General features: G+C 47.3%; 1 protein-coding gene across 1 annotated transcript; it reads right to left on the minus strand.

Moving 5' to 3' along the window:
- Positions 1–5,091: 5,091 nt before the first annotated feature.
- UCRPA7_658 (putative phosphate-repressible phosphate permease protein) lies at positions 5,092–6,545 on the minus strand (the record flags this gene model as incomplete). Its single annotated transcript, XM_007913252.1, has 2 exons — positions 5,092–5,294; positions 5,351–6,545. The coding sequence occupies 2 exons, from the start codon at positions 6,543–6,545 to the stop codon at positions 5,092–5,094; spliced, it is 1,398 nt and encodes a 465-aa protein (XP_007911443.1).
- Between the last annotated feature and the right edge of the window lie 7,039 nt (positions 6,546–13,584).

Genomic DNA, 13,584 nt, shown 5'->3' on the forward strand with positions numbered 1-13,584 from the left:
ACCATGCTCCCCCAACTCAATGCTTCGAAATAAGACGGGACAATTGATATTGCTCCTGCGCACTTGATTGGTTCTTGTATTCCCTTATCACCCTCTGCTGTGACGCCTTCCTAGGTTTTCGCAGGGCCTCGTTTCCCTATTTGGGCTTACGGCGATTTGATCTACCTAGCTCTCTCACCATCCTCGGCTACGGAAATATGACTGGGGTTTTTTTTTTTTTTTTTTTGAATCTGATTGAGCTTTGTCTCTTTACAGATATTCATTGTGATATTCATTGTGAATACTTTATGTGGCATAAGAAATTATTTTTCTGAGTGAATTTTTGAATATATAAGACTCTTGATTGAATAGACAAGTAGTGGAGCGTGAATTGAATATCTAAGCTTCAGGCTTTTGTCCAACAACAACACGTCTGTATTAGGTGAGTGCTTGTCGCTTCGACTCCGAGAATTCGGCATAAATAGTACTCACAGATAGTAATAGGCGTGAATATCGCGGTTCTTCAATTCTCTGCGTAGTTCGGCTAGGTACACCTGAGCTTTCTCTAAAGACCACTATGTCGATAGCTTATTAGTAGTCTTTGACCAACTCGCTATTGAGTAACTTACCTCAAGTATTGCAGTCAGTCCTCGAAGAGCGAATCCTTCCAGCGCTTCTAGAACAAAGATCTGATTCCAAGATCCCCAGAGTTTGAGGGTTTTGTCTTTGGGCCAGGGACCTAACGGGAGTTTAAACTTGTACTCATGGACGTCCACAAACCCTGCAGCCTCTATAGACTCTCGCGCCACCTCGCTTGCTGCAAACGTCTTCCCCGTCTTCTCTCCAATCTCTTTGAAGATATCCCACCACTTCGATATTGCGGAGTCCGGCAACACTGTCCCGTCGTCCGACACCGCCATTCCCGAGGTCTCGACCTGTTCGACAAAGCCGCCAGGTTTAATATGCCTGGGTAGTCTTAGGATTAGTACAAATAGACTGAAGAGCACGACTTACTGCAACGCCTTTTTATGGAAGTCTACCCAATTTGAAACAGAACCAGTCATAGCCCGGATATGAACTAGGTCAAATTTGTTATCAGGATATTGCCAAGCTTCGTTGACATCATCTACGACGAAACGGCAATTGGGCGGAACAGATGCTGGCTGGATCGGAGACAAATCGACGCCGATGACTTCTGACGATGGGTATTCGTCCGCGAAGTCCCTAAAGAACACATGAGCCCCGAGCGAGCAGAATGATAGACAAGAGAATTACATCGCCCAGATTCCGGTGCCACATCCAACATCAAGGACAGCCTGGGTCCCGAGTCAGCACATTTCTATATGAACGCATCTGTATGCATACCTGAGGGGTTTTGGAAATCGGGGCAAGAGTGAGCTTTTCACCAAGGATCTGAAAGTACATAGTATGACTGGGCAGGGCATCAGAAACGACCAAGAATTAGTATGTTAGCAAGTGGTAGCACCTGATATCTTCAGCTTCCTGCTGGGTATCGTCGTTAGGAGCCCTATAAACTATCAGGTTCACATTATATGTGTAATCTGTCTGTGAATAGGAATGATATACCAGTACTGGCCATCTTTATACGCATGATATCTTCGCCCATTCTCGATTCTATACTTCAGAACGGACGAGGATAGTGATTGAGTGCTCGATGGTAGCCTAACATTGCATCAGAAACACTTCGCCGATTGGGACTGCACTCGTCTCACGATTCTGCATAAGCAGAGTCCAGGTCGTCTGTATTGCCCTGAAGTAGTGGCGGTTACCGCGGTAGTCCTGAGATAAATGCAGTCTATCAAGTCTTACCACTTCAATGACATCGTGAGCCGAATGGCCTTCTAGCGTGGTATCAGGATTTGGTGGTGAAGACATTTATCCTGGGTGACACACTTCAAATTTTCAGCAGGCAAGGGGTTTCACGAAGATGAACAGAACGAGCAGTCGAAGGACTGGATTTAATCCCATAGAACACAATTAATAGAGATGAGCAATCATTTTCAAGGGGTACTAGAGGTTGCGGCGCGGGAAATCCGATTGGTCTGAAGCTGCATATGCATGCCCACTGACAGGAAGAACCAACACGACTTTGCAGTCGAATGCGGTAGGAGGCCAAAAATTGGGCAATCCTGTCAGGTGCTCTCTTTTCACGGTGACACGTAAGTAAATTACCAGTATTATTAATTATTTGCAGCATGGTAGCGAGACGCTGCATTGATAGTCTAGGAGGTGTGGCCTATATGGGAAGATGATGAAAAGCTCAGACGACTCAGTTCTGATACACAATAAGACTTGATCGGTGACTTTCTTCGGTCTCTCATTTAGCCAATATACACACCTCAGTATTCTCTATCAAAATCCTCCTTTCGATGTCCATAGACGCTCCAACTGATTATTAGGAAATCAGTACGGTCCTCTGCTAGAGCTGACGAGATCTCGCAGTCAATAACGCTCCCGGGCATTATCCACTTTCCAAGTCTTGAAATCGCCTAGTTACTTCGTCATCAAAGGTCCATCTAGAAATTGGAGTCCTGGTGTGTGCTCTCTTCTGTGAGCCCTACGCATCTGTAGTACTTATTTGTAAGCGTTCCCAGACAACTAGACATCGCGAAGTCTAGCTACAGTACACGCGTCAGAAGATGCAAGTCGAGAATATCCGCGCACTCGAAGTAAATCAAGAGCCGGCCTTCGCATATTCTAACTACCTCAACATTCGAAATACCTGCTATCTGATCTGACCGAAGGATTGTCGGTGTTGGACAAAGCCTCGAGACAATTCTTTTATCTGGGCAAGCAGTCTACTGCACCTGATGTAGACGATGCATACACATCGTTTTAGGCATTACGAAATTCACTATCGAAACAACGTCTGGGATCTTCTGAGCAATAGTTTCACAGAACTGGACTATGCATTTGCTTTGAATAAGAACTTGTGGATCTGTGGCCATCTGCCCGTAATGAAGACCCTCCGTGGACTTTGGCGGTAGCGGTGTTGTATACGGCTGACGAGCAAGAACAGCATGATCTGATAGTCTTCATGAATGCCTGCAACGTTCAGTGCCTAGAAGAAGCCCTCTGACAGAGCACCGATAACAGGGATGTCATTTGACTTGGATGCTTGCGAAATTTCGGGAATTTAAAGATGTTGGGTTTTTTGTAATTATTCAACTTAAACATCAACGTTCTTGTCTTTGAGCATCAGAAAAGCTAAACAAATTGAAGTAGTCAAGAATTAAAAGTGAATTTGCTGCAATCATTACGTTTGGCCTTGTTATGTATTCCGAGGCTTATGATGCGCTGTTGTGTACATTGATCGCGCTAACTTTGTGTCGTATAGATTCGTCGATGATTGGCTCTGTTTTCTTGCCAGGTCCCGTATGCCAGGATCAACTGTATTTACGGGACACTTGCCGCAGGCTAACCGTATTTCGTACCAAGAATGGCCCCATTGGATTTTAAAGAGTTCGGATTTCTAAGTCAATGTGAAATATGGATTTGTGCGTTTGCTTGTCATGCCTACAGGCCTGATAAGTATTTATGGGAGGGCCCGCCAACAGTCTCAGCAAACATCTTTCTCCTCCCTGATTGACGTGGAAAGAGTTTGCATTCAGATTCAGTATAATATTTCTATTTTGTCGTATCATTTAGTCCATTCACCAGAACGTACAGTTTGCTCCGTACATCATGGTCTTACTCAACGATGTGCAAGAATCTAACTCTCGTGCCGACAAAGCACTCCCGGCCGGTCTTGTCGGTGTTTTCGTAGGCGCAACGTCAGGCATTGGAGAGACGGCTCTGAGAGAATTCTCTCGTATATGCACACAGCCGCGAGTATACTTCATTGGAAGATCACAAGAGGCCGGCGACCGCTTGATTGCTGAACTTAAGCAATCCAATCCCGGAGGTCACTATACCTTTCTAAAGACAGACGTAAGCCTTCTCAAAAATGTCGACAAAGTCTGTAAAGACATCCAAAACAAAGAAAACGCAGTAAATGTGTTGTTTTTGAGTCAGGGGACCTTGATGCCCGGCGGTATGTGATTTCCCCAGTGAGAAATCTTTTCACCCACTCTTGAATCCCAAGCTCTGGATTGCTGAGAGTGACTTGCTCAGAGACAAGCGAGAATTTGCCCATCATCCAAGGTGTTACATACTACTCTCGAATGCGTTTCGTTATAAACCTGCTGCCGCAACTACAGAATTCACCATCCCTCAGACGTGTCATCACAGTTCTAGCCGGAGGGTTTGAGGGCAAAATGTTCACTGATGATTTTGTCGGTCGAAAAGTTGCAATGAGCAACGTCCGGGGCCACTCATGTTCGATGATGACTCTTGCACTAGAGGCAATCTCTCAACAGGCGCCAAGCGTCTCTTTCATTCACAACTACCCTGGGGCAGTAAATACGAACCTTATCAGGGGCGACGAAGGCTTCATGTTACAGGTCGTCAAGTATTACTTCAAACTGAGGCTTGCCTTCAAAAGGATGCCTTTGAAGGAGTGTGGAGAGCGGCACGCGTTCTTGTGCACTAGTGCAAAGTACCCACCATCAAAAGATACTGAATCTACCTCAGGGGTGCCTCTCACACCGTCAATTCAAATTGCGAAGGGTGTTGATGGGCGTATTGGAAGCGGTGTCTATTCTGTCAATCACGAAGGCGAGAGCATGAAGCCAGAGATTGAGGAGCTATTAGGACAGTACCGGCGGGAAGGAATGGTTGAAAAGGTATGGAAGCACACCGAAGGAGAATTCTCGCGAATTACTGGGCTGGCGACAGCCCTCTAGATCTGTCACGGGCAAATGCATGCATTTCACGGAAGGTGAGCTGAGGAGAAGCTCACACGACTGTCTTGTTTCTACTAACCAGTTGGCGTTATTAAATGCATAATTTACTGAGTCGATTTGCTCCTCAATATTACAATCACGTTGGTATAATTACCTAAGGTTTTATCGAGTGTTACGTCATTAGAAGCGCCCTATTGAACAGGAAGGACACCGGCCGTGTTATAACCTATTTCATTTTCTCAGCTGAACCCTTCGCGCACCGGACATATATGTGACCGAGCTAGGACGGCCACTCGAGATGTCTTCTTTAACCCTGGAATCCCCAGCGAGGAGCATTGATGACCAAGCCCATAAGTACCCCAGACAGGATACCTGTGACTGGGAGCGTGATGATCCAACCACCGTAGATCCAAGCGACCATACGCCAATTGATTGTCCTCCAATCACCATTGCACAGGCCGACACCGACGGTAGCACCGGTAATACACTGAGTAGTGGAGATGGGTAGCTCTGCAACAACATTAGCAACTTAAATCAATTACAAGTGGCGATGCAATTTGACTTACTCAGACGTGTAGCCATGACAATGGTAATGACAGAGCCCAACTCCATGGAGAAACCCCTGGAAGGTGAGTGAAGGGTGATGCGATTACCCAGGTTCTTCATGATGTTGTAGCCGTAAGTCCAGAGACCAATGGCAAGGGCCGAACCACCAAAGACTAGAATCCAAATTGGTACATGCGACTTGCCCGTTTCTGGAAGAGTTCCCTCGTTCCAAATTTGATAAATTGTGGCATAAGGGCCAATAGCATTAGAGATGTCGTTGGCGCCATGTGTGAAGGATGCGGTTGAAGCAGTCATGACTTGGAGAAAGCTGTACATGTACTCGGCTTTGTTGTTGTAGTGAGCCGCACGGGCATGCATCTCCTCAACGTCTCCCGAAAGAATATCTTTCTTTTTCTGCATGTTGACAACATCCTTGTCGACACCACGGAAAAGCGCGTATTTGACATACCAGAATAACACCGATCCATTGTACCAAGCGCCCTCCGGTTTAGGTCCAACAATTTTCTTGTGGGATTCTGGGACATGCTCATATGGGTCCGCATCTGTTGAAGTATTGTCATCTGGATTGATCTGCTTCTCCTGTCCAGGTGCAGCGGCTTCCTCATCATTGACTATTCGGACACCAGCTTGGTGCGCCCGTCGAGCCTCCAATTCTTCTTTAGTAAGATGACCTTCATAGTAATTTCGAATACCACCGTGCCAGTCGGCTGGTGGTGGCGGCGGATCACCTCGTCGCAGAAGAAGAGGACCAAGTGGCACATGCCATAGTTTGAGCTGCCAGTCGTCCTTGATGACTTTGCGGTAAAGCCAAGGGCAGAAAAAGATTGCGACCACCAATGCCCATGCGGCACCTACGCCAATGATAGTGCCGACGATCTCAGCATTGTTCAGGGTCACCGTATAGCTGCCGCCCTTCCACAGGAGCAACATGGTTAGGAGAGCCGCGGTGATGCCGAAATAGATAGGAACGAGGAAAAGTGCCTTGTAAACCGGGTTCTTTCGTAGCATCACACCAAATTTTGTAATGAGGAAGATAATCGCACCAAAGCACGCAGCAATACCGGGAGCCAAGATCCAAGCGAGGAAGACTTGGACAACACCAGCATTGATCACGCCTGTTCCGGACCCCTTGCCGACCCATTGTACACCGCTTGCTCCAACTGAAGCAACGCCCATTCCAATGACGCCGCCCATGATTGAGTGGGTCGTTGAAACCGGCAGACCTATCCTTGTTGCAAAGGTGAGGTAAATCGACGAGGCCGTAACAGCGCAGACCATGCCTAACATCAGCATGGCTGGATCGTCCTTGAAGAGAGATGTATCCACGACTTTCGTACGGATAGTGTCAGCAACTCGAGCTCCCACACCCACACTGCCGCCAAACTCCATAACTGATGCCAGACCCATGGCCTGTAAGTAGGTCACAGACCGTGAACCGACGGAGGTAGCCCAGGAATTGGCGACATCGTTGGCACCTAGGAGGTAAGACTGTTAGTATTACACAACGCCACATCGAAGTCTGGAAAGAAGGGAAAACTTGCCGATATTCCACGCGTCGAGGAAGGCAAAGATGGTGCCTATGGCAAACAAGTAGTCATACTGATGAAGAGTAGGCATCTTGACGACCTTAAAAAAGTTAGGTAACCGAGAAGGTCCCAACAGCTGAATGCTTAAAGACGAAAGTGATTGAGCAATCGTCTGTGTCAGAAATGACAGGGAGCGTGAGTTTATATCATTGGGACAGGATCTGAATTTTCTGCTGCTCAGCCCTTTCTACCTGGCTCTTCTTGCATTTGGTGTCTTGGCAGCCCTCGGCCTACGAAGGCCAGGAACATGAGATGAGGCGTTAATGACATTCTATCATCCATTGTCTCAGGCATTATTCTCGGCTACATCCATGAATCTGGGCAACTCTGCCGTACAATCGAGGTAGAATGCAGCCCCGTGGTTACTGCTCCCTGCAGTGATTTGCTGGTATTGATAGCTGGCCAAGACTATGGCGTTTCCTTGGCCGTCGGGGCGCGCTTCTTCCAGGTATGCAGTCTGCTCTGAACCACCCTCATCTTCAAGGCTACGGTATTGCAACGGGAATGGCGTGGGATTCTGACCAGTCCATTTCGATAAATCTCACGAGGTTGATACACCCTACAACCCAAATCTCGCTGCTGAGGTGCGAATCAAGGGTGCCAGGGAGCCTCCGATGGCTTGGCAGTTCTAGTAATCACTCAAACAAGCCTGATTGATGCGCCTCTAGCCACTAAGACAGCCGCCCAGAAGCGCCAAGCAACCGCTCCGGGTCCTGTCATGGTTACCCGTCTGATCAATCATGGGCTTCAAATACGCACGTGGCCAAGTCTCTTAGGTCCACTGGACGACATATTCGATATTCCATCGCATGCACATGTTGTTTGTAAATCCCACAAACGGCACACACAAAGCCTAGCCTTATTCGTGGGCATTTAGTCTTGACTTCTAGAACATGAACATGTGTCCAGCCCTCTCCACCTGGTTTTGCATTGCATAATCAAGCGACAGATTCTTTCTACACTAACTTCGGTTGTCTATGTTGATGCAGTCTTCGTTGGCTCATTTTCGTGCAGGCAAATGACCGTCCGTCGGGGTTGACTGTTGCCACCATGTGGTGGGTTTCTCTAGTGTGTCATTGTAGTCAGGGTTTAATCAGCTCACAGAATGTTCATATATGCCTGATTGTCATCACGACTTGTTTAAATAGAGAAAATATATACGTGGACTCAAAGAGAGGTCGCGGAAAGTATGTACAATGTTTAGAAATATGTGCAAAAGAAGCATTTCAGAACAATCGTCGCCATATCCTGTTGAGGCACGGGTGTTGGCCTTCATATTTACTGGCACTGAGCCCACCACTCGCTTGTCGCCACACAGGTATAGGGCGGCTGGCATTGCGTGGAGCCGGTATAGCCGTTTCCGCCACATTGTCCCCACTGCGGTACCAGTGTTGTAGTAGCAGCCGTCGATGTTGTGGTCTTGGTACTCGTTGTAAGCGTGGTGCCTACCTTGGTAGTTGTTGAGGTAGTCTTTGCTGTTGTGGTTACTGCGCCACCTCCTGATGCCAGGTCAGCAACAACCGAGCTTAGGAAGCCCGAGTTAGCATAGAGCTGGGACATGTCCCACATCATGACACCTCCAAAGCTTGAAAACTGCTTGCAGTAGGTAATGATCGCGGCAAGGGTGCTGCCAGATTGATAGCCCGCTCCTCCACCTGTGTTCGCCGGTATTCCGAGAAGGACCTTAACCGACTTGTTCTTGCTGACAGTCTTGGCCCAATTGTCCCAAGTGGCAAAATTGAAGTTGTTCTGTGTAGAAGATCCCACAACGAATGACTGCAGTCCGCAGTAGTTGTTATAAAACTGAACCATGATAAAGTCGAAGCTCACGGCACCGGCAAGCATGTCGTTATCCGCGGCATCAGGATACGGGCACTGGGGTGCCGCTGAGAGGTAATATTTCTTACCACCTGCAGCATCTGCTAAGGTCCTCAACTGTGTTGCAAATGGCGCCATATTGGAAGTGGTCGATTCAAAGTCAAAATCGAAGCCATCAACGACTGCAGTTCCAAAAGGCCTATTGACAGTGCTTCCTGACTGTACAGGACCAAACATGGCCCAAATATTGTTTGCTGCACTCACTGCAGCAGTTGACGAGCTGAAGCCACCCTCAGTGTACGTGGCACCGCCAATCGAGAGTAAAATAGTTTTTCCATATGTAGACTGACAAGTCTTGATATCGGCCCTTGGAAATCTTAGCAATTTGATTGATACGACTTCTTGTGCGATGAACGCACTCAATTTGTGGGCAACTCAGCAATGTGGTTCCTGAAAAGGTGGTACAATTATCCCCGGCGTTTGCAAAATTCACTGTGGTCGGGTTCACGATAACATTCAAGAATGCAAGAGGAATAATCTACGATGGTCAGTAAAATTCAGGGACGCGATTGTGTAATGTAAACATACATCGATGTCGGTGTCTATCGATACTGCATTAGCGCATAAGTCTTTTGAATCACAAGCATTTACACTCACTTTGGCAATATGTTGACAACCGTACTTGAGAGCTGGCCTGACCGTATGAATTTTGACCTAATCGAGACTGAGCATCTTAAAATTGTCATTATAGATCAAACATACCCCAATAGACCGCGATGTTATCGGAGGCAGTGGAGCTGAATCCTGCACGGGCTATTGGCAAGAGTGCGGCGCTCCATACCGCTATTGTGGAAAACATAGATCGTGACATGTTTTAGAAATACAAGATATGAGGTATCTAGAGTCACGAGGTGATATACACTGAATCTGGAATGGGAATTGAAATAGGCTTTCCTAAAGGCGTCGTCGAAAGGTTTTATATACTTGTGGTACGGACCGTGAGTTTCAAGCACCCAAAAGGGTGCCCAAGGTTTCTGAATAGTCTTAGTGTTTGTTACAGTCTAGGATCTGTCCTACGTTAATGATGGTAGCCGTGACATTGGACTTAGACAGTGAATTTAGGGGATGCTAATCTGATGAATGACACGCCTTGGACGTGTGTGGTTGACTGAGACTCGCCAACCACATGAACACCACGGGTAGCATCGTGCAGTCTGGGGTGTTAAGGCTTGTAACAACGCGAGGCCCGTGATTAACATTACATCCCATGGGCTGATAGTAGAACATTGGCAACCTCATTAGACGCCCATTGAAGCACAAGGTGTGATCGCGGGCAGACAGGATGTCCTATTACGGAAGCCACCGATATGACAGTTAGGCTGCATGGGAGATTTGAAGGGTAAGTAGGAAATGGAGGGGCACATGGCGGATGAAGAATGCTACAGAGCTTGTCAGAATGGCTCCTAGACGCGTCAGGCCCAAGCCAATTTAGCTGGAGTCCGTGATAAAGAATCCACCGATATTGTTACGTGTCTACAAGCTCAGTGCCTCGATCTATCCAGGCGCGTGATGGAATAGGAGAAAGGGGCCACTAGCGCAGATTGGTTTACGTGCAGGCGCCCCTGGCTGAACATGCTGACTAGGCTGGTACCGTACAAGGCTGTGAGAGAGAGATACACATATCGGCAGCTAATGCATGGCATCCTAGTACACGGCATATACACTTTGTCATGATATCGCAGACACTGACCAAAAGTTCGTGGGGAGAATGATACCCCTTGCATACTAAGCTTCCCGTTCTGGCCTAGAAACAAAGTTGATTGGACGCTGTTTGGTAGGCCCGGTGCTAGCATCACCTAAATCTCCGGATGCATTCGTGAGTGATTAGTAGCAGTAGGTTCGGCGTTAATTTATTCAATTCGCTACAAAATAAGATTGCTTTGAATGTCCGCGCTCCTGAAAATCGAGGCCCAGAGACAGGTGAGGAGGTCTCAACAGCCCGGGCAGGCCAGTCACACGATGCTGGTCGAATCTGACGAGACTCTCTGCTGACTTGAGCCTCAACTGAGAAGCCTGTCTTAAGCATCTGATAAGTAAGACTATTATGGCGATATTGCAGAGCCTTCAACTGGGATTTGCAGAAAGGATGGCTTCCAGTTCCGGGATCGGTGCAATCCGTGTCATAAGCTTCGTTAGGGTCCCATCAGCAATGGACTATGAGCAGGGTTCACACCCCGCGTAAGTGTATTGTAACGTTACCATTTCGAGGCTGTCACTCCAAGATGAATAGGATGCACAACATTATCTTATCGCGAACATCAAACAATATACATTGAAGTGCATTTACACCTTGCCAGGATGACACTTGCATAAAGCTCTGGTGTGGGTTGGGCGTATCGCGCAGCAGCCATTCTAGACTTAACTTTCAGAATACCGTGGTATGGACAGCCACATGAGGGATCCTATAAGTCTTTGACCTACAGCGCAAGCGAATACTATTTGCAGCTGCAATTCCAGACCGATGGTCCGGAGACATGACCCTAGAATATCTAGTCTCTAAGAAAACCTAGCGTATAGATGTAATAATAATTAATTTCTTATAAAAGCTTTATATTGTAAGCCGAAAGTCAATTCTCACTCAAATAACCGGAAAGTCTCCAAAGGACTAATTGCAAATTCGTTTTTCGTTTTCTGTTCGCGTGGCGTCTGCTGCATTAATGAATATCGAGAACCAAGCCCCAAGTCTCTCTTCATGAGTAGCTGATCAGATAATGTAACTATCGTAATGATACAATTTTGTCACCCGAGGAGCACTGGTTCAAAGGCGAGTTGTCCTTTACTCCTTTCATCTATCTGAGTCTCAATCAAGAGAGGTTTAATTTTTTTTTGCAACAAGAAATCACATTCGGCCACAGGTTATAGCTTGACCAAGTTTGCGTTAACATGGTCGAGATGGTGACGGAAAACATGCCTCGTTATTATTATTTGTTGTGGAAACCTTTCCGGTGTAGCAGAAGCTGAACTGTTACGCCCGAGCCGTTGCCATGAGAGGTTGAAAACGTGGGTCCACAAACGTCGTTGTCCATTGTGGTATGAGATGTACTTAGCCCATACTTCTGGCTGCGGGCTGCTTTTATCGTGAGCCCGACCAATCATCTAGAAGTCTATACGAATGCAGGTTAATTTCTGAGAGACTACGTCGCCTCATTAGCGGATCTCTCCACTTACTATGTAGATGCATGAACTCAATTTCCTCTTTTCTGCGAGATTTATATAAACCTGTCGCGGGTACTCTTGACGTGACTTGTTCCCACCAGTGTATAGTTAGAAATGATCATGAGATTTCTCATAGAAGGTTATTTTACCATCACCAGCCTAGACGGCATCATAACTACGCTAGGCCTTCTCACCACCGCATCCTTGCTGTAACGAACTTTGTCTTAGTTCTCCATCTACCTGAAGCCTTCTCAGTTGAATCGTTATCTACACGACTCTCCGAGTGGCGAACGCCTTGGGCCTTGGTCACCGGTGCCACAGATGGCGTTGGCCGAGCCTTTGCATATGAACTTGCAGCTGCTGGCTTCAATGTTGTCATCCACGGCCGTAACCAGGATAAATTTGATAATGTCCGAAAATCACTTTAGCAAACCCACCCTATGCTTCAGTTCCAAACAATCGCCGTTGATGCTAGTACGGTTGCGTGCGTCAAATGTGCCGAAGACCATGCTCGGGACACCGTCGATTTCGACGCGATTGCTACCCAGCTAGAAAACTTGCACATCACTGTCCTTGTCAACAATTTCGGCGGAGGTTCACGTAATCCGACCTTCGACACAATCGATCGCTTCTCCGAGACCGCAATCGTTGAAATCATCATGCTCAATGCCGTGTTTCCGACCGTACTGCTCTCCCGTCTACTTCCACAACTATGTCGGTCTGGGCCTGCCCTTGTCCTCACGGCTGGCTCGCTTGCCGCAGATATCGGTTTGCCGCTGATTCCATTTTATGGGCCTGCTAAGGCCTTTCTGGCGGCTCAAGCGTGGACTCTGGCGCACGACTGTGCTCTTGAGTCATTGCCCGTTGATATCCTCACCGTCCTCTTCGGCACCACACGCGGGGTGCAGTTCAGCGGCAGTAAGCCGCCGACATGGTTAGGAACCGGATGCGCGTGTCATGGCGCGAGCCGCTGCGGACTTGTTGTCGTTACTGGATATTTCCCACACGCACTACAATTTATACTAGTCAATTCATTACCGGGCTGGTTGAAATCAAAGGTGCTCATTCAATTAATGAGACAGGCGAGAGCCGAAGAACAGCAGTCAACTAAGCTTGCCTAGACCGATTGTTAGGACAGGTCCGTAAGGAACATTGTATGAGTTGAAATGGGACCAAAACTACAGCCAATCCTAATCTGTCCAGATACTTCGATAGATCGAGGATGTTTTTTAAATACCATTTGTTTACTATAGCTCTTCATAGATGGTATTTTAAAAGTGAAATTATACGGCTTCCGTAGAGAAGAGCACATCACTTTTAATTGTTTCCTGGGTCTACCCAGTCAAACCCGACGTCGTAGGATCGAGAGTCAATTTTGACCACTCTTAGACCAGTTGAGTTGAGTGATTGAGAGAAGATATCCGAGGTATCTCTTCCGCATATCTGAGTAGGCGTGGGATGAGGTTAGCGTCAAAAGTGGGTGACTTGTAGGTCGTCTTCTTCCGATAGCTTCGGGTTCTCCCGCCTACGACTTCACTTCCCCTTCTTACGATTTAGACATGCTTATGAGCTCACTCTACTAGTAATACCGAGGCTCTGCAGCCGGGACATGC

This window comes from Phaeoacremonium minimum (genome assembly GCF_000392275.1).
Source record: "Phaeoacremonium minimum UCRPA7 unplaced genomic scaffold PA7_03_scaffold_39, whole genome shotgun sequence".
Lineage (NCBI taxonomy): Eukaryota > Fungi > Ascomycota > Sordariomycetes > Togniniales > Togniniaceae > Phaeoacremonium > Phaeoacremonium minimum.